Raw genomic sequence first — 20,168 nt, 5'->3', positions numbered from 1 at the left:
CGGAGCGGCCGCGCGTCCTAAACTAACATAACTTATTCTAGTATAAAGGTGGAGAACCTATGGCACGCTGTACCCAAAGTGGCACGTCGAAAAAATCATTTGTCACGTAACGTATTTTACGATATCGTTTTATCATCTTTTCAATCAGTTGTGGTAGAAAGTCTAATTACAGTATATTATTTTATACTGTAATTACAGTATATTTACTAATCTAATTACAGTATATTATTTTGTTTATATAAATATAGTTTTAAAAAACTCTTTTCGCTCTGTGGGCACTAAGAGGGCTTTTTTATTAGCAAATTCCAAATGAAACAGTCAGATGATGAAGAATGGATCACTACCTGAAAATGTTCTGGGGTTTTGATCGCGGGTCCACAAGAGCGATAAGCTACCATTTTGACCGCTCGGCCATTCCGCCAAATTTAAATATAATTACTACAAGTCTGAACGGTCTGCACGCATAATCATTTTTAAAGAAAAGTCTGCTTAATATGCTTACTATGTGGAACGCATAACTCAAAAAGGTTCGCAATCCTTGTTCTAGTAGATTATTAAAATTATTACTCACGTTAGTAGTCCTTTCTTTTTCCTTTCCTACGTTTCTTCCTTGACGAATTCGATTCCTCTGCACCTGTGGACGATCTTCTCTTTGTCTTATTACTCATTTTCTTTTTTGTGTTGGCTTGTTTTTTCCCCGTTTCCTGTTTTTCCTTTTTTTTCATGTTATAAACTGGTGTGGCAAGTACTCTTTCTGGACCTATCCATTTCGGTGTTCTTCTGGTATTCGGATATATCATACTCAAGTGTTTTACGAATATTTGGAATCTTTCTCCCGGGAATCTAGCTGGCCATTTCCTTAACTTCTTATACATAAAGGAATAAATGTATGAGTGCGACAAATCATCTGTGTATTATTTTTTTATTTTTTAAATAACCCCATAATCTTTCAATGTTTTGAGTATGATCGCCCGTTTAGAGGTTTACAAAGTTTTTTCATGAAGTGTTCTATGTTCATGTCGTCTATGTGATTATATCCATTCCATTCATCGGTTGTAACTAGACTACCAGAATTTACATATTTAGACACAATCAAATTTAGCGTGGTTTCAGATCTGTCGTTCAGTTGACAAATAAAGCAATATTGTCTTCTCTGCATATTCCTCCTCCGACCCATTTCGTAGATTTCACTATACGCCCTTTTTATTATTTGCGTTTGCATATTACTGTCTCATTTAATTCGAGAATTTTATTAGGACCTCCGATTATTCATAGTTATAAACAAAAACGTATGTGGTTAGAACGGTTTTATATGGCTCGCTTTGTGTTTACACGCCGTTCGTGACGCACTTAAGACCCCCAGTAAGACAGGAATACAAACACTTACTCTAAATACTTTATTCAGGGTTCTACTTGGACCGGATGATCTCCAGTCGCATACATTAATCAGGGCCGTCTGTCTTGCAATTGCCGCTATCTCTCTGGTGTTGCCAGATCTTTCCGTAACATGTTTCCTTTTTTTTTTAAATGACTGAACACACAAAACTTAAATACATACATATTTACAAATTGAGTCGAACAGGGGTTTTGATAATTCTTCCTGAACTAGTTTTTCTTGTCGGAGTTTGAAAGTCCTTTTCTTTGGAGATTACTCCTTCTTCCTTTTCCTCAGTTTCTTCCTTTCCATTTTCTTGTTTCTCTTCTCCTTTCTCTTGAGCTGCTTTTCTGGGGCTGTGATTCGGTTTCAGATGCACTCTGTTTCTTCGGTACTGTTGACCGTGTGAATCTTCTATTAAGTATGATCTGGGTTCATTTAGAGGTTTTACAACAGTTGCCGGAGACCATTCTTTTCCTGTATGCACTAAAACTTGTGTTGACGGTCTCAACGGATTGAGGGGAACACTACCTCTGTCATAATACATTGACATCTTGTTCTGGTTCTGCTCCAGTTGTTGTTGGATATCCTCTCTACGAAATTGGCATTGGTGATAATGGGATGATTTGCATGGAAGTGTTGACCTTATGTTCCTTCCCATGCACAGCTGAGCTGGTGATGGTAACGAGTTCCTAGGAGTGTTTCTCCAGTTTTGCAAAGCCAAATACTGCTCTTGACCTGCTTCTGTTGTCTTTTTAAGTATGTTTTTTATTGTTTGCAAATGCCGTTCTATGTGGCCATTACTCTGAGGATATCGAGGACTAGATGTACTATGCCTGATACTCCATTTGTAAAAGCGATTAAAAGCTACTGACGAGAATGGGGGACCATTATCAGTCATTAATATTTCTGGACTTCCAAATCGCGAAAAAGTTTCTTTGAACTTGGGAATAACTTTGGAAGCATCAGTCGATGGCATTTTATAAATTTCTGGATAGGCACTGTATCTATCCACAATTAGCAAATATGGACTGCTGGCCAAATAGAAAATATCCGCTGTTGCTTCTTGCCATGTCTATTGCTTTGGCCAATGTTAATGTCGGATCTTGCAGCATTTTTTGTCTGATACTATCATCTCGCGTGCCTAAGACAATTCTGTCTCTTATAAGAGATTCTGTTAAGGTGTCAAAATCACATTCTTGAGCTTTTGTACGTAGCTCTGTTACAAATTCGTCTACAGTTTGTCCTGGATTCTGTACAAGCGAGAAAATTACATATCTACTATAGATAATGTTCTTATACGGCTGGAAATGGTCCGTGAATTTAGTTAAGATTTCATCCACTGTCGGGTTCGTGGCATTTTCCTCTAAATGGAAATTAATGTATATTTCTAAGCCTTTCTCTCCGATAATATGGAGAAGGATGGCTCTCTGTTGTGGAATACTTTTTGCAGGTAAGTCTATAGCCGTTGCATAAATATCAAATCGTTGCTTCCATAAACTCCGATTTTCTGGATTCGACGTGTCCATGGAAAATGGTTCCGGATGAGTTAAAGTATTCATCTCGCTTTTTAAATAAATTATATGTTTATTTTTCTGTTACTTTAAAGTAATCGTTATATTAATATACAAAGGAGAATGTCTGTCTGCCGCAGCATCAACCTTTGAACGAAGTTTCTAATTACTTGTTTAGTTAAGCTGGCGCGTGTTCGTTAAGTCACGTTTCCTTTACTGGCTTAATTATCTGCTGCCACCTTGTTTTATATGGCTCGCTTTGTGTTTACACGCCGTTCGTGACGCACTTAAGACCCCCAGTAAGACAGGAATACAAACACTTACTCTGAATACTTTATTCAGGGTTGTACTTGGACCGGACGATCTCTAGTCGCATACATTAATCAGGGCCATCTGTCTTGCACGTGCCGCTCTCTCTGGTGTTGCCAGATCTTTCCGTAACAAGACCTTTCTTGAAATACCCACAGCAACAGCTTAAATTCTGACGTGCATTCCAAACAAAGTTAATACCATATGAACGACAGAATTCCACCCCAATCGATTCAGCCTATCAAATTACATCTACACACATAATTAATATATAAAATAACAAGTAAAACTTTCTCATCAGTATATTACAAAGCACGTAAATTAAATTGTAAGAACTATACGCCATTACAAAACATACCCAATGACAGTTTCATAACACACGTGGATGAAGGACTTTAAACTACGTGAATAAACATTAAATATGCCGCCATCTTAAAATTGAAATATAAACAGAAATGACATCGACATTTTTTTTTTTAGGTTTTAATGATATTAATACTCCATTTTAAGCAAAATTTATTAATCTTTAGATTAAATGTGATCATAAAAGTAGTTTTAGCTTTAAAAATGTTAAAACCCTTACGAAGATATTAATTATTATCAAGTTTTTATTTTAAAAATTAATGAAATAGATTCGATATTAATAACTAGTATTATAAGCTAATTATTAATATATACTAACTTTGGAAAAAGTCAAAAAGGAAATTATGAATACATAAATACGAAAATAAGCGACGAACTGGAGGTCAATAGTATTTGTATATGTATAGAAACAAGTGATCAGAGTAATGGGATGAAGTAATGATGTTTATAAGAGGCAAAGATTATCCAAAGTTGATTTTTAGGACATATTTATTTATCTTTATGCATCATTTCAATTACTTTTGGGCAGACACACCCTGTGATTTTGCCTTATTTTTTGTAATATAAATTGTGCATTAATCAAGTGCTTACATTTTAGAGAAGTGTAAACGGTGAATCAAATGTTAATGCTATGCGTATATAAACATCCCGAGAACCCGACGTATTAATAATTGTCCAACTGTCGGCAAAATTAATCGGGCAGATATCTGTCTGATGTGTCGGTTTCTGCTTGATTAATTTGGCTGATGGTGGAGCGTTTATTAATGCTATGCCAAAATTAATGGCAATTTTAACGTTTTTGCATCAGAGTCGACAAAGAAACATTAAAATATTCAGGTAAATGTAAAATTTTCTTACCTGGTGTTATAAAAGTTAACAATTAAAATTAAATTGTATATAATTCGTCTCTGTAATCCAAAAATTTACTGGTAGACGGACTCACGGCAAAACTTTTAGTTAGGAACTCACTTTTATTCTTTAAAAAATGACATGTGCATTTCAGGTTGGTACATACATCCAATACATTAGAATCCTTTATTTAATCAGTCGCAATAACTTCATTATTTATTACTATGTAACGCTTTCTATCATTTTGTACCAGCGAGAATCTATTTGTATACCATCAGAAATATTTATTAAATTATTTTGGTTTTTCTTAATTTCTAAGTGTTCCTTAAATTTACGTTTATATACAGTCGACCTCCCTATAACACTGTTGATAATTTTGTTTTATATGAATTCTATGTTGTACGAGTCACTTAGATTTTACAAATACATGTGACGTGTTGTGAACGGCTTACGTATTTGTAAAATCTAAATGACTCGTATAACATGGAATTTGTATAAAACAAAATAATCAACAGTGTTACGGGGGGTGTCGACTATAATTAAGAAAACCCTTTGAATTGAGTAGAAAAATGAAATGAATATTAGGAAAAACACTTGTAGAAATAACTGGAAACACATAAATTGAAATATTAATAACTCTACACCTTCTATACTTTTACAGCAGAGTTTTAATGAATGTAGTGTTAATGACATTTTGCAATGTTTATTAATGGTCATACATGTACATCTTTATATTTTGCAATGGAATGCAATAAATAGAACAGAAAAGTTCAGAGATACAAAGACATTGGCTCTACACAAAGTGTTTTGCTGGCAGAAAATACGGTAAGGGAAAGGGGAGAGAAAGGAAGGAGAGGAGATAAACGGTAGAGAAAGATAGGATACCTCTGAATGGCATACATAAGGCTACAATAACTTCTATGTTTGATGTTGGCATGCAGTCTTAGGCTGCAAGTCCGTAGTAACCCTAAGGGTCTAAACAAAACCTGAAGCGTAGTGAACACCAATAATTGATATATAAATGGCTTGCTGTATTGTATATTACAAATGTAAATCATCTCTGTAATCCAAAAAAACACACTTCGGTAGGCGTGAATTGGTGTGAAATATATCTACCAAAGTGTGTTTTTTTTATTACAGAGACGGATTTACATTTGTAATAACCCAATAATTGAATGTCACTATGAATAGCTAAGTGTAGAAGTTAGTGCCAAGCTAATTGCCATCTGTGCCCCTGGAGTGAGTGCTCTCCAAGACCACTCGAGCCTTTATATTCCTTCACATTCATATTTCTTAGCGGGGGCTAAGGGACATGAATGCGAGTAGATGATGGAACATTGTACATGTGTGAATGAGTCGGTGTGGGTTGCAAGGCCAGTTGTACTTGGGAGAGAAAATCTGATGCAATCCCATGTAAGTTTGACTTGCGTCAGGGGTTTGTTTACATGCTTACATTTAGACCTTGAATGGGTAGTACGGCACAACAGCCGTACTACCCATTGAAGGTCTAAATGGGGCAGGAAATGGTTGTGTGTTTATTGAATCATGTACCAGAGTAAGTACTGAGATTTTAGTTGAGGAATTGACTGTTCAAGTTTTGTAGTTCATATGGTTACTTTAAAGTCTGAATTTTTTTAGTTTCTGTGTCATTTTCTCCATTCTGCAGTAATTTAGTAGACTCAATATTGGCCATAAAACAGGCTCAAAACATACGTTACTTGATTAAAACAGCAAAATCTTTTATAAAATCATTGCAATTTAATTTTTCATATATTTCGTGCTCAATAGATAAAAGTGTCAGATTTGTTAATCGTTCCTGTGTCGTTGTTGTCCGTAAATAATTTTTAAATAGTTTTAATTTAGAAAAACGTCGTTCTGCCGACGCTGTCGAAATCGGAATTGTTAATAATATTTTGAAACTAATGGCCAGATTTGGAAGAGTTGTGCATATTTCTCAAGGAACCTGTTTCACTTTTTACACTAGAATCCTCTGTCACATCATTTAATTCTTCTAATTCTGTTATAATTTTGTCTAAATCAAATCTAACTGTCTTCATAGAATTTATTCGGCATGCCCAACATGTATCTGATAATGGTTTTAGAATTTTTCTCCTTTCACCTTTTTAGGGTAGAAAAAGAGAGTTTTTATCAAGCCTGTCGTGGGTTTAATCATCTCCGCAATGGGGCAGCTGGAAGATGAGAGATTGTACTGGTACTGTGCAAATAACTGGTATATCAGACCGAAATCAATACATGTTTACAATATTGCTATTTCGATATTTCACACTGATGTACCAAAATATTGATATATTGTATGAATCTCTATAACAAGCCTAATGTTGATATCAATGTCAAAATTTTGGCTTAGCACATGGCTGAATGTGCTAAGCCAGAATTTGTACAAACTCCCTTAGTTAATTAAACATATTCATGTTGATACTCATAACTGGAGAATAAGCATATATAATAATAGTCTAGAAAGGAAGAGCAATGAATTAATTGATTTCGGTGATGTAAAAGGATGGGAGATTAAGAGTGAGAAAGATGTCGACAGGTATAATAAATTAATAAGGAGCATAAAAGAGATATTTTAAGCCACAAGTCTTATAAATCTACATTTTTAAAACATTTTTTATTAACATAGATATAAACAAAGAAGCAATGTCTGACATTTGACAAGCTTACAACTTGGATGATTTTTACATGATAATCAAATTATTAACTAAATTGCACATTATCACCTAAAGATCGGCAATTAGGAGTTTATCATCCATCTTCTACTAAGTTTAATAATCATTAACTAATTATCGATTTAGTTTATTTAACTATTCTGAAAGAAGAGTGTACGCAAATGCATGGGCATCTGTGTACTCTCCAGATAATTATAATTTATTTTCAATAATTATCAAATGAAATCTAGTGAATAGAAGGTTACAGTTTTAAATGTTTAATTTAATAACAACAGAATTGTCTGTATGGTTAAGTCTCTGATAAAGACAGAGATTATCAAAAATATTTTAAAAAGTAGTCTTTGTATATTTACGGCAACGGATTGCATCTTGGCAAAGATCACTCCAAAGCATCGCCGGCAGTGACTGCATTAAGAGTAGGCATCGTAGATGACTTTATAATATTTTTATTGACATATACCTTTATTGACATATAATATTTTTATTCACGTAAATGCTTTCTATCAGTACAGTATAATTTTTAAACTGTTTGTTTAAATTAGGCAAAGAAATTATAATATTTTGGATTGTTTCAGATAAAAAATGGGGACCCAGATACGATTAAAGTGGATAAATCATCAGTCAAATTTGTTAACCAAGTTCCAGCAATATCTCCTGAGCGAGAGATTTGTAGACGTGACGATATGCTGCGACGGTATGAGTCTCAAAGCCCACAAAGTCGTCTTGTCGTCGAGTAGTACTTACCTCGAGAAATATTTTTCGGAGGAAGCGCCTCGAGAGACTACCTTTTCTATCAGAGGTGCAAAGTTTGAGGAAATGAAAGCAATTGTGGACTTTATATATAGCGGTGAAGTCGACGTCTTCTCTCATTCTTTGACGAATATTTTACGAATTGCACAAAATCTTAAGATTCGGGGCTTAATGGAAGTTGCCAAAGACATGAACTTGACAGTGTTTCCACAGGAATATTCAGACGTGACTACATATATTGTTCCAGAAATCTTAACTCCACCAAATGTGGAAGAAATGAAAGGAATTACACCCATAAATATTCTTCCAGTGTGTCAAGTAAGTGATGCAAAGGGGACAGAATTTAACACAGAGTCTACCAAGCGCGATTCTTTAGAAATAATTGCAGCAGACATTCCAGAAGTTACAAAAGATCCAAAAGAAGAATTTCAGACTCATGACAAAGGCCCAAAATTAAGGAAGAGAGGCAGGAAAAGAAAAATTGTTTCTGTTAACATGACCGGCAAAACTCGTTCTCGGCGGAGAAGCATAACTCAGAGTATCGTAAGTATTTTTAAACATCAATTATTTGATATAATTTTGATTTAATGTACACAGCGTCGCCACATACCTCTGTTACTTTAGTGATGTTGCCCCGAAACATTATAATTAAAACAACTTTTTGCCTCAGTCTTCACGTTGGTTGATTTGCGCTTCCTCCTTGACTGCCATCGGCATAGCTGATACAATTATAGAAGTTAGTATTTCTGAAAGTGTTGTACTTCAATAAGTTCAAATTATTAGGCACAGGATTGTAAGATGTTTCCTGTACACTTTTGTAGATGCAGCCATTATGTAGTGTTATTCCTTTGTTCTGATCAAGAAAATACCCACGAGGTGCATTATTTACCACTACAAAATAGCTGCATCTGTATAAAAGTCTATTGGAAGCCATCCTACGATTGTATTGTTATTCTGGTCGCCTCACGCAATTCATGCTTAAAATCACTATTTAGTTAAAATTAATTTAGACACATATATTTTCCAATAAATTTGTGTATAGTATGAATTATCATACTCATGTTGTGATAAGTACTTATGAAATATCAGGCTCACCAGTTGCTAAGTGGTCTTTATTCCTTGAACACTGGAAGTTCGGTTGTGGGTTTGCACCTTGCTCAAACGGGCTGGCCATGTGGAGTTTTTCTGGTTTTCTTTATGTCTCTAACGCCTAAATAGGGGCAAGTTTTCCTTAAAAAGACCTCTCGGAAGACAGATCGCCCAAGTGTTGCATTGCCATAACTGCAACAAACCAAGCCAAACTTCTCAAATATAAGAAGAGGTATATGGAAATACTTATTTAAGGCATCAGTAATTTAAGCGCGATTGCACTTCCTTTTAAAAATTGAATTTTTCATGCTAATTTTCCACAACTATTTGAATTATTTTAATAATATAGTATTACGATCTTGAAATATTTAGCTGCTTTTTTTAAATATAATTTGTCACTACATTTTTTAATAGTTACTTTACCAAATTTCTGACATCCAGCGGTTTGAGCCTTTTCTAATCCGGACAAAATTATGCGAGAAAACTCAAAATTTTCGCCGCTGCTATACTAGTTTACCGGACGTCACGGGCGGCATTGCGTGTAGGGTACGCTTATTTACATTATTTACACTGGTCTTGTTGGTAGTGATATTTCCTTAATCTGGCAAGGCTTTCCAGGATGCCAGAAATTTGGTGGTTTACCTATATAAAAATGCTTGGAAATAAATACTGAGCTTTTCTGAGATGTCTAAACAAAACTTTTATAAACTGTATGCTTGGATAACTTTGCTGATTAATTAAATAATTATATGGGGACTTTTGTTTGCTTGTAATTGTAGCGAGAAAGACGGAATTCCGTCGACGATACTTTGATATCTGGCGATTCAGTTTGCGCGGAACCTGTTCCTTTAAATCCGTTAAACGAAAACGATTCTGTTTCAATGTGTCAAAATTGCACGGAAGGTAACGCATATACTTCAAGTAAGTAAAGCTGCATGTATTCAGATGGGCTTTTCTTATGTTGTTATGTTATGGCTTGCCAATCAAAGAAGGCGTTAGAAATAGCTTTTTCTTTCATTGCTAGATGTAACAAAATAACAAAGTAGAGCTTATCTGAACACAGCTTAATATGAGTGTGTTGTTCCTTTCCTTTCTTTAAAGTAATAATTGTTCTTATGTAATTTACAGTTGTTAAATCTGAAGTAGAAATAGAAGACGAACCCGAATACGTGTTACAAAATACGGAAAACTCTTTAGCCTTTCTTGATTCCGACGAGAGGATCGGAGAAGAAGTGGAGTTGATGCCACAACGTACGTGTAAATCTCGTAATTGGAGTTGCATAGTCACTGAAAAGTAACATTTTGTACGCTCGATTACTAAACAACATTTCTATTCTTGTATTGTCGAATGAAAAATTATACTTTTTATATCGTTTAGGCGAAATATCTAATGGGAGTGACATAGCCATACACTTTGCAAATGCTCTGGCAGCCTGCGGTCCGACTAATTTTCCATTAGGCGACAGAGATACGGAATTTTGGGAAGAAGGTAACAAATGCAGAAGGAGTTATTATGTATTTAATTAAAGTGTAATTTTAATAATTGTTATAATTTTGTAGACGGCTACGGTTTCAGCAGAAGAGACGGAAAATTCGAATGCAGAATATGCAAGAAGACGTTTGTCTCTAAAAACAATTTAGCATTTCATATAAAGACGCACGTGGCGAAAAAGCCATTCAAGCGCAAGGTAAATGAATAATGGAATTTTCGGTGCTTGTCGTCATTATTGCATTAATGAATGTAGTGTAGCAATTGGGAATAGCAAACATCCTCAGTTGAGTATTATTGACAATGCGCTAACACAAACTATTGCTACTGAACAAACAATACGACTGCGGTAGTCGAGGTGTTTTTCTTTTTTATTTCCAGCTCTTATATCATAACACATAAACACTCTTTTCACACACACACACATAAAGTACTGTAATCATGGCAATTTGACTTCTGGTGGTTTGCAAATCTTGACATTTTGACAGCCAGCGAACCCAGAAAAGTAAAAAAACAATTATAAAAGAATTGTGTGTGTGTGTGAAAAGAGTATCTCTTGGGATGGGGTAAAGATTAAGAAACTAAATTTGGTATGGTAACTTGTATATAAGGGGCAATGATGCTATTAAATTTTGGAGTGCAGAACTCTAGTTATATTCATTTTATCTTATTATAGAAAGTATAGGCTATTTAATACATGGAAGTATTAGTTACTAGCTATAAAAAAGTGTTTTCTCAATTTCAGCTCGGACACATTGCTCGGTCAGTGACTTAAACATGCAAAACATATTTCCAATAGGGAAAAAAAGAAGAATGAAAAGGAGGGATAAGTATTATTTTGGAATTGTCAACATCGGCAGAGGATACAGAAGCAAGACGAATGAATTCGCATGTAAACCCTGCGTTTCTTTATGCAGCGCTCGAGAAGCGCTTCACAGCGAACACACTGAAACTGGTTTCTAATTGGCCATCACTGCTTCGCTACACTCTCGCTGCATAAAGAAACATAGGGAAACTGGCTACAGCTTTAATATAGTCAATGATTGCTGTTAACAAGATAAATCATCTAGAATTTGATATCCTTTTAGAAAATTATACAAGGACTTAATATGTTACCAAACCAAGCAAAGGAAGAGCTATATGCAGCTTGCATATGAAGAAGCTTCAAAAAACAACAAGAAATAGGAACCAACCCAGTTTATTTGTTTATTTTAGACTATCCACTTTTTTATTTCTTGTGAAACAACCAATGTGCTGAAAAGGTACATACTTGTCAGTCTGTTAACAGGAAGACTATTATAACTATGCTGTTAAGAGTTTAGAAATTAGAAAAGACGATTTCCACAGATGTTTCGCAGGTCTTGATGTTTGCTTCAAATTGTGGAACTCTGTACGAAAAGGTTTGGTTACTTAAACAGATTAGACACCACACGAGTTCAAATATGAAGTTGATGTATTTGAATTGGAGACACGTCACTCATTTTCTCCACTGTCTTAACAGAGGAGCAGTTAGGGCCTAATTTTATTTCAGAAATGAAAACTACTTTGTTAAATATATATCTATATAAACAGATAACTGGCTTTTTACTTCTAAAACATCTAACAACCTGAATTTTGGTTTTCTAGTCTGTTTTTTTTAAAGAAAATTTGCACCTCAGCTTTTCAAGTTTAGTGATAAGTAACATTTGAAGTACACTTCAGAACAGCAATGTATAGTTCATTTTCCATTTCTTACAGGAGAAATAAGAAACACTATATCAGAAAACTTAATAGTAATTAACGATATCTTCTAACTCAATTACCGGTACTAATTACTTACATTAATGAACCTATAAATCCGGTAACAAATAGCAATTCAATTCTTAAATTAAGATAAAAGGTACGTCATTACACGATAGTACTTATAATTAACAGTCTTGTATTGAATTTATCAAAATTGAAATAGTTTTAAAGAGTGTACCAGCCAAACAATGATGTATCTTGCTAATAAGGGAAAATGCTGTATGCTAACTATTGAAGGATAAATATTAGATAATAGTAAATTATACACACACTTCTAATTTAATAAACTTTAAAAATATAAAGGAGAGGAGCAAAAAGAACATAATAAATGTAACATTGCAAGTTCTGCAGTTAATTTATAACATATCATCAACATATCACTCTTGTTTTCTTGACTTATTGACTTGTTTTTTTGTCACTCGATTAAATGTGAATACTCTCAGTATCAGCCGTCTTGTTTGCTATACAACAATGTTCCAATGAATCGTTCAAGTGTCTGAACAGAAATGCCACCTACAGATGGAAATTAGGCCTGCCAGTATGTATTCTGTATGAATACTATACGTCAATGTTCCACAAAAATCTTGCCTTTCCCAAAAATGTGCTATACGGTGTTGTTCTGGGGTGTACTTCATTTGTAGCAAGTCGGAACAGTGAGGAAATATCAAGATGTGTGACAATGGGAAAGTTTTAAATTTAGGTAGGGAAATGACCGANCAACACATTCAACATATTTACAGGCATTATGATTAGGGGATGACGAGTTAGAGGTTGACAAATAAAATGGTAAATGTAGGATGGCAAGAGTTCATTGTTAGATATTGATAGTGATTAGTGATGACTTGGAGGCTAAAAGAAAGACATGTTAGTGTTATTTTGAACCTATATAAATAAAGGACAGGTGTAGTAGGCCATCAATAAGTCTTTATTCATATTTTACTTTTGATAGTGCAGAATATTATATAAATTACTAAAATACAGTGGGTGTTCGGGTTAATGAACAGAATCAATTCCAAGACTTTGTTAGCTATCTGAATTGTATGTTAACCGATAAATTTATATGGGAATTTGATTAAACCATTCCGGAGACCCACAAAAATAAAAAAATTATATACTTTCTTATTACGTTTATTTATATTTAATAATAAAAATACACATATACACAGTCTTGTATTTTTATCAGTCATGTTATTTATGTTTGTGGGGTGTTAAAGTATCTGTCCAATGTCGATTGCTTTTCCTTCTTCTTTCAGGATATTTCAGAAGTAATTAAAAGCTAGTTTGTTTTTATCCGTATTAAATTTCTATGGCTATTTAAATATATTCGAGGATAAGCTACGGTTTTCCTAATTATATCATCATACATATGTAATGAAACAGTAAGACACAAATTTATTTACTTATTTTATTATTACCTATTTATTAAACAGCACAGAACATAGCAATTGACAGTACATAGCGATATAACAGTTTTAAACATTATAGAAGAGCTTCTTGTCTTGGAAATTGTTGAAACTAATATTTCAAATACTATAGCAGAGATAACAGAGACTTATCACAATGCTAGGTAACATTAAAATGATAGAAGATTGCATTCTGATGATACAAGTGTCATTTTTATGCTACCAGTAGCAGTGTGATAAGTTTTCTGTTATGTCTGTTATACTATTTGACATATTGGTTTAAACAGTTTTTAACCAAATAGATAAACAAACTTCTTGCGTAACGGCGACTCTCATGCCAGCTATCGGCAACCTGAGTCATTAACTGTACTTGAGAGCATAGCATAAGGATCAGTATTGTATTTTATTTATCTTAATATCTTAACTTTCGCTATTATTTTTAAATGATACAAATGTGTGTACGGAGTGTCCCAAAAGTCTCTGTACAGTGACACAAATTAAGCTTGCCAGTAGCTGAGTGAATAACACTAGTAGTGTCATTGGTTTCTCCCTGATCAATGGGCTGTCCAACGTGCAGTGCTCTGGGTTTTTTTCATGTGTCNTGAGGAAAAATTTAGAGTAGGGTGAATACACAGTCCTGACATGCAGTGCAGAATTTAAAGATAAGACAATATATAATATTATATACAGTAATACCTTGACTTACAGTACATCGACTTACGTGAACCCGGAGTTACGCAATTTTCAAATTTCGTCGATTCATCTTTTGTTTGAGCGCCACGCAACTCTTGATTACTCACTCCCCCACACTGTTGTTCAGCTTACATGTTCAGATGTGTCGCACGGAATCGACACATAGCTACAATTTATTTTGTGTTATTTATTTCTCTGTTTGTTATATCTACAGATACTTGAGAAACTCTATGTGGTGATTTCTTGTAACCGTGAACGAATCAAAAGATGAGATTAACGAAAACATTTATTAGCTTACATACATCCAACTCGAATTTTACACAAATTGCAAAATTATACCTTGACTTACGCAAATTTGACTTACGCAGGTATTGCTTGGTCCCACCTATCACATAAGTTTGGGGTATTAGAACAAGAAATGCCATTCTGGCCAGATGAATGAATACAATTGATAACTACCAACGAGATAGCAGCAGACAATATGCATACAAGCTGAGAACAATCAATTACAATGATGATTTACAGTTGAACACAAGTAATGTGATGACACAGTTGTATTCATAACAAGCATTATCCAATTCCTGTTGGTAGATTGGCTGTGTTGTTGTACTCCAATAAGTCTCATGTCCTAACAAACATTAGATATATGCCAATTTTAAGAAAAAAGCCCAAAACGCCATCACTTTTATTTTCTTAATGCTAAATTGTGCATATTTTAATGAATTAATTTGCATTTAGACAACTTAGAAGAATAAACTTGGTATGAATTGTGATAATAAAAAATAATATTTTATATACACCACTTCCCGAGATTTGGAACTGTATTTGGTACATGGGTTGTGTGCATCATATTCTGAAAGCAAGTAAAAGAGCATTGGCATTGCTCATCCTAATGAGATAAAAGTTCCTCATCCAAATGACAGAAAGCAAAGATTATATTTCCGGAGAAAGATAAATCTTGTTAAGAATAGTGGAGGAGCTGATAATTGCTACATCTAACCAACACATTTTGAACATTTGGACTCACGGCAGTGACCTCAATTCCTGGTTCTGGCTGTTATCTAATTTCAAGAAATGTAAGGAGTCAAGGTACAAAGAGTGTCCTGGGATATGTTTCTTGTAGTTTGAGACATTATTGTGTACTGGATGATTATACATAACAGCATAATATATACAACTGAAAAAACTGGATAATAATAATATAGAAACCCCAATAAAACCAAAATGCCGGAAACAGGTCTCAAGTAATTTAATGAGAAAATGAGAAAAAAACATACATTTTCAATATCTTTAAGTTATCGTCATCGGATTGACAGCGTTTCCTAAATGGTACCGTCAAAATATAGAAAGATAGTCAGTCAGAGGAGAGAAAGAGGAATTAACACAACAATTGTTGCACTAATACATCAGGAAAATTTGTTCCTATAATATTTATTTTTAAAAGAAAATGCCTAGCATCTTAATTAGGAATAGAAGCACCCCAGACAGTTTAATAAAACTTGCTGAGCAGGGCTTTATAACAGGCGAACTAGTCATTAAATTGCTTCAACATTTAACTGACTATTTGGAGTTTGCTTTAGAACGGCAAGTCATTTCATTACTTAATAGACACACTGCACTTGCTGTAAGTTTAGATTCTTTGGAGCACAAACCAATGGCATTATTTTATTGCAATTTCCAAGACCATGCAACACAGGCCGTGGCCACTTGGTTGTTGGAGTTTTGGTCCTATACAGAATTTTTTATAACCAAGCACTAGATTGATGGATGACTTGAGACATGGGTAAATGTATTATACAATATGATGATGTTCCATTGATAATATCAGCTTGATACCAAGCTGCAGGTAATACTGTTAGTGCCTTTAAAGCTAATGGATGTGACCCATCAATTTTTTGATTCTGCAGTTGTTGATTCTTTAAATGAACCCAAAGTTTTGAAAGAAGTGGCTAATGATTTTGATAACAAATTAAACATATCTAAATGTACTAACAACCAGAAAAGAGTGGAAAACAAACAAAGCTAAAACCAAAAATGGGAATGCAAAACAGATTATTGAGCTTTTCTAAATAACACATCGGACCATTGTCAGGCATAACTGTATCTGCAAATGGAGACGATTTCTTTTATATATTGTGCGACAATGACTGCACAGAAAATATGATTCAATGCATTGAATGTAATGTATAGGTGCGTGAATGTTGTGGGAGTATATTATCAACAGATGAAGATGATATTTGTTACTGTTCTAAATGTACCTAATTGAAAGTATTTAATATTGAATAATTTAATTAATTAGTTTATTATCAACTGCATTTTATTCCCAAAGCAAACTTTACTATTTAACGAACAAGTACAGCTGTGGAGATAGTTCAGTATGATTCACTCTAGCGGTGGCCAAAATCATATCTTTTGGCAGCTTTTAAAATGTAGGATATGTATATATCAACAAAATAAGTCCTCTCCTTCCGGCCACAGGTCGGTGACCTACTTTCTTCTCAAGGATGGTGTTTGTTCAGTTACGCATTACGCGAGTGAAGGAGAGTCGGAGGGGTCGACGATAAGACGTTGGCAAAGTCCAGTAACAACACCATTTAAAAACAAAACAACAGTTTATTTAACTCGCTAACTAAATAAAAATTTACAAAACTCCTTCGACTTTGCTGATGAGAGAGAGAGTTCACAATAATATTTCATACCTCTGAGATAATTTCGGANATTCATTTTAAGTGTAAACAGTTTTATACAATAAAGAATAACAAATTTGTCATGAACATAATTCTCAAATTATAGAGGAGTAAACAGTTCAGAGATAGAAAAATAAAGACATTGGCTGTACGTAAAGTGTTTGGATGGCAGAAAAGATGGTAAGGGGAAGGAGGAGGGCTTTTATACGTTTTGTGATGGGAAAATTCGTCAGGTGACCAATTGTTTTAGCAGGTGTGGGGTTAAAGTTGGTGTTAGAATGACAACATTATGACAAATTGCGCCGGTAACTGTAAACTATACACGGGTTGATCGTGAGAATGTTTATAGTTAAATAGAAAGAGTTATAAATTTCTCATGCACTTTATATTTCATTTCTGTAGGTTCAAATTCCTCTAGTTAAATGAATTTATTATAAATTTAAAGGATTAACTTCTTTTATGAAATTATATGAACTTTAAATTTCACATGTGTAGATGAATAACCCATGAACGTATTAATCTTTCAAACAACTTTGAAAGCATACGAAGATTTTTATTAGAATAAAAGCACCAACTAACACCTGTAATCCAAATAAAATAAAAAATTTATTATAAGAACAAATGGTTTTCAATTAGACAGTACAAGTTTGCATTTTTCTTAGATATTATCAACATTGCATAGATAAATGATTGCTAACATACAGTTATTTTTAGGATGTGGGATGCATTTAATACAGACTATTTCTTATGTCTTTCAAAAAACTTCTATAAATTTTTACAAGAAATAATTATTTTAACATTGCACCTTACTTACAAGATGAAGCATTATAACAAATTGTTGATATGGAAATTATTTTAATATGTTTTCTGCATTTTGTATGAGAAATTTCTGAAATTTAACATTGCATTTATAAGTTCAAATTGCTTGTATTTCAGATACATGGTGTATATCAACGAACTTGTATTACCAGAGGTAAATGGACAGAGGAGAATCTCCAGAAAGCTATTCGTTGCGTAAAAGAGAAATCGTTAGGGGTTAACGAAGCCAGCAGGATATACGATATCCCTTCGAGAACTTTAAGGAGGTACATACAGCAAGATTTAACCGTAAAACGAAGCCTCGGTCCTTCCTGTTATCTAGGTAAGGAGGCAGAAGAGAGAATAGTTACGCATATCAAAGAGATGCAAAACAATGGAATTTTTCCCACGCAACAAGCAATCCAGGCACTCGCCTTTAATTTGGCTAAAGAAATGAATTTAAAAACGAAATTTAATGTGAACAAACAGTTAGCAGGACGCGATTGGGTCAAAGGATTTATGCGAAGACATCCTGAAATATCCATTTCTAAACCACGTGACTCTACCATAAAAGGAACTGATTCAGATAAAGTTGAACAAATTATTGGCACGTAAGTACAAATTATCAACTGATTTACTAAGTCACTTGGAATTTGCAAATGCAATTTCACTAAAAAAGTGGAAGTTTGCAACATATTTCTTATGAAGTCAGTGAAGTGCCATATCATTTGAAATCTCATAAATATGTGTTTCATTTCTGCAGAGGTTTGTTACGAGATTGACTGAGATGTTTAGCTGTAAGCATTGATNTGTGGCCGAGGTCGGGAAAAACCTGATATGGCACCATGAGATGAGATGATATCACTAGTGAAATCAGGAATTGTTAATACGAACGCGAGTATAAAGAATGGTTCCTTTTACTTCAAATAATGAAATTAACATCATTTCTTACTGTTGATTTTTTTTCTATCAAATACAAATTTTATATGCAATAAAAGAAACTAGACTGTCTTTAAATTTTACACTGGTCACATATAGTATATTGTTGCTCTTTGAATAGCACACTTGACAGTTCGAAAATCTAATACCAGTTATTTTATAAAATGTGGATAAATTATGACTAGAATTAAACGGATCACATTAAATGAAGTATAGGAGAACAGAGGAATTCATTTTAAGTGTAAACAGTTTTATACAATAAAGAATAACAAATTTGTCATGAACATAATTCTCAAATTATAGAGGAGTAAACAGTTCAGAGATAGAAAAATATAGACATTGGCTGTACGTGAAGTGTTTGGATGGCAGAAAAGATGGTAAGGGGAAGGAGGAGGGAGAGGACATATAAAGTAGAGAAAGGTAGGATCCCTCTAAACGGCATACATAAGGCTACAGTACCCTCTATGTCTGATGTTGGCATGCAGTTTTAGGCTGCAAGGCAGTAGTCCCCCGAATGGTCTAAAAGAAAACCCGAGTGTAGCGAACACCAATAATTGAGTGCCACCAGTTAATTAAGTGTAGAAGTTAGTGCCAAAGCGGCTGTTAGTAGGAAGACTTATATCTACTTAATTAATAGTAATAAAATTTAATGCGATTGCGAACCTTAATACTACTTAACTTTTTTTTAGTCTTAGTCTTACTTTTATTCTCATAGTCAGTTAGTATTCGCTATGAGAAGTGTTTCCAAAACTACATATTTTGTTTATTAATTTCTACTTCATTAGAATCGCATTTGAAGGATTCGACGATTAAAATATTGATCCGAATGTCGCGATTAATATTTCCTTTCTTTTCCTTTAAGAGGCCCAAAAATTAAGGCCTCTCGGCCTTAATTTTTTGGCTTACCATTTATATAATTTTTGCCGATTGTATTTCTAAAAGCAGAAACACACCACTCGTACTTGCTCATTTTATCACGATAAAGCTCGCTAAATGTGGCCAAAACATTTGTGTTTAGTTTAAAGTAATATCTCAAAAATTACAATGGTAGAGTTAACAGAAACTGATGCTGGTAACATCAAAGAATAATTGAAAAAAAATTTATAATGTATACATATAATATTGGGTTTACTAACTGACCTGTTCCAGATTTATATCTACCACTCTGTACAGTACTGTGATAATTACATTATGAGCAGGCCTAAATTAATATAATATACGTCCCATTGCGAACATTTTAAAATTATATTACATTTTTAATAGTAACAGTCATGTTTACAGTTGAACTTACAGTGTAGTACAATTATTGTAGCTACTTCACCATTGGGTAAAAATGACAACTGGGATTTACATATTTCATGCTTCACTATTATTAATTTTTTATTTATCATTAACATCTAATATTAATAAATTAACAAACAACTTGATACTAGAGGGA

The 20,168-nt window shown here is 33.8% G+C and overlaps 3 protein-coding genes across 4 annotated transcripts in view; 1 reads left to right on the top strand and 2 right to left on the bottom strand.

The window, feature by feature from the left end:
- The window catches only part of LOC111633770, a 31,929-nt gene that overhangs the window by 7,368 nt on the left and 4,393 nt on the right, over nt 1–20,168 (top strand). Inside the window, exons 2-7 of one of the 2 annotated variants that reach the window (XM_023378396.1) lie at nt 7,676–8,393; nt 9,719–9,860; nt 10,068–10,190; nt 10,318–10,428; nt 10,500–10,627; nt 17,930–18,437. In XM_023378396.1, coding sequence (XP_023234164.1) covers nt 7,683–8,393; nt 9,719–9,860; nt 10,068–10,190; nt 10,318–10,428; nt 10,500–10,627; nt 17,930–18,406 — 1,692 coding nt within the window. In that variant the 5' untranslated portion in view covers nt 7,676–7,682 and the 3' untranslated portion in view covers nt 18,407–18,437. Of the gene's footprint in view, nt 1–7,675; nt 8,394–9,718; nt 9,861–10,067; nt 10,191–10,317; nt 10,429–10,499; nt 10,628–17,929; nt 18,438–20,168 lie in introns of those variants that run through there. The other variant, XM_023378397.1, reaches the window with a different exon arrangement.
- Nucleotides 1,081–2,381, bottom strand: LOC111633771. Its single transcript, XM_023378398.1, has one exon. The coding sequence runs from the start codon at nt 2,352–2,354 to the stop codon at nt 1,563–1,565; it is 792 nt and encodes a 263-aa protein (XP_023234166.1). The 5' UTR covers nt 2,355–2,381; the 3' UTR covers nt 1,081–1,562.
- Nucleotides 2,325–3,626, bottom strand: LOC111633772. Its single transcript, XM_023378400.1, has one exon. The coding sequence runs from the start codon at nt 2,935–2,937 to the stop codon at nt 2,383–2,385; it is 555 nt and encodes a 184-aa protein (XP_023234168.1). The 5' UTR covers nt 2,938–3,626; the 3' UTR covers nt 2,325–2,382.

The sequence above is a fragment of the Centruroides sculpturatus genome, unplaced genomic scaffold, assembly GCF_000671375.1.
Source record: "Centruroides sculpturatus isolate CEXI.00-Female unplaced genomic scaffold, Cexi_2.0 scaffold470, whole genome shotgun sequence".
NCBI lineage: Eukaryota > Metazoa > Arthropoda > Arachnida > Scorpiones > Buthidae > Centruroides > Centruroides sculpturatus.
This window is presented reverse-complemented; position numbering and strand designations above follow the sequence as displayed.

Bases quoted from the DNA above. Each gene is read 5' to 3' on its own strand.
- LOC111633772 (XM_023378400.1), bottom strand. From the start codon at position 2,937: ATGAATACTTTAACTCATCCGGAACCATTTTCCATGGACACGTCGAAT.
- LOC111633771 (XM_023378398.1), bottom strand. From the start codon at position 2,354: ATGCCATCGACTGATGCTTCCAAAGTTATTCCCAAGTTCAAAGAAACT.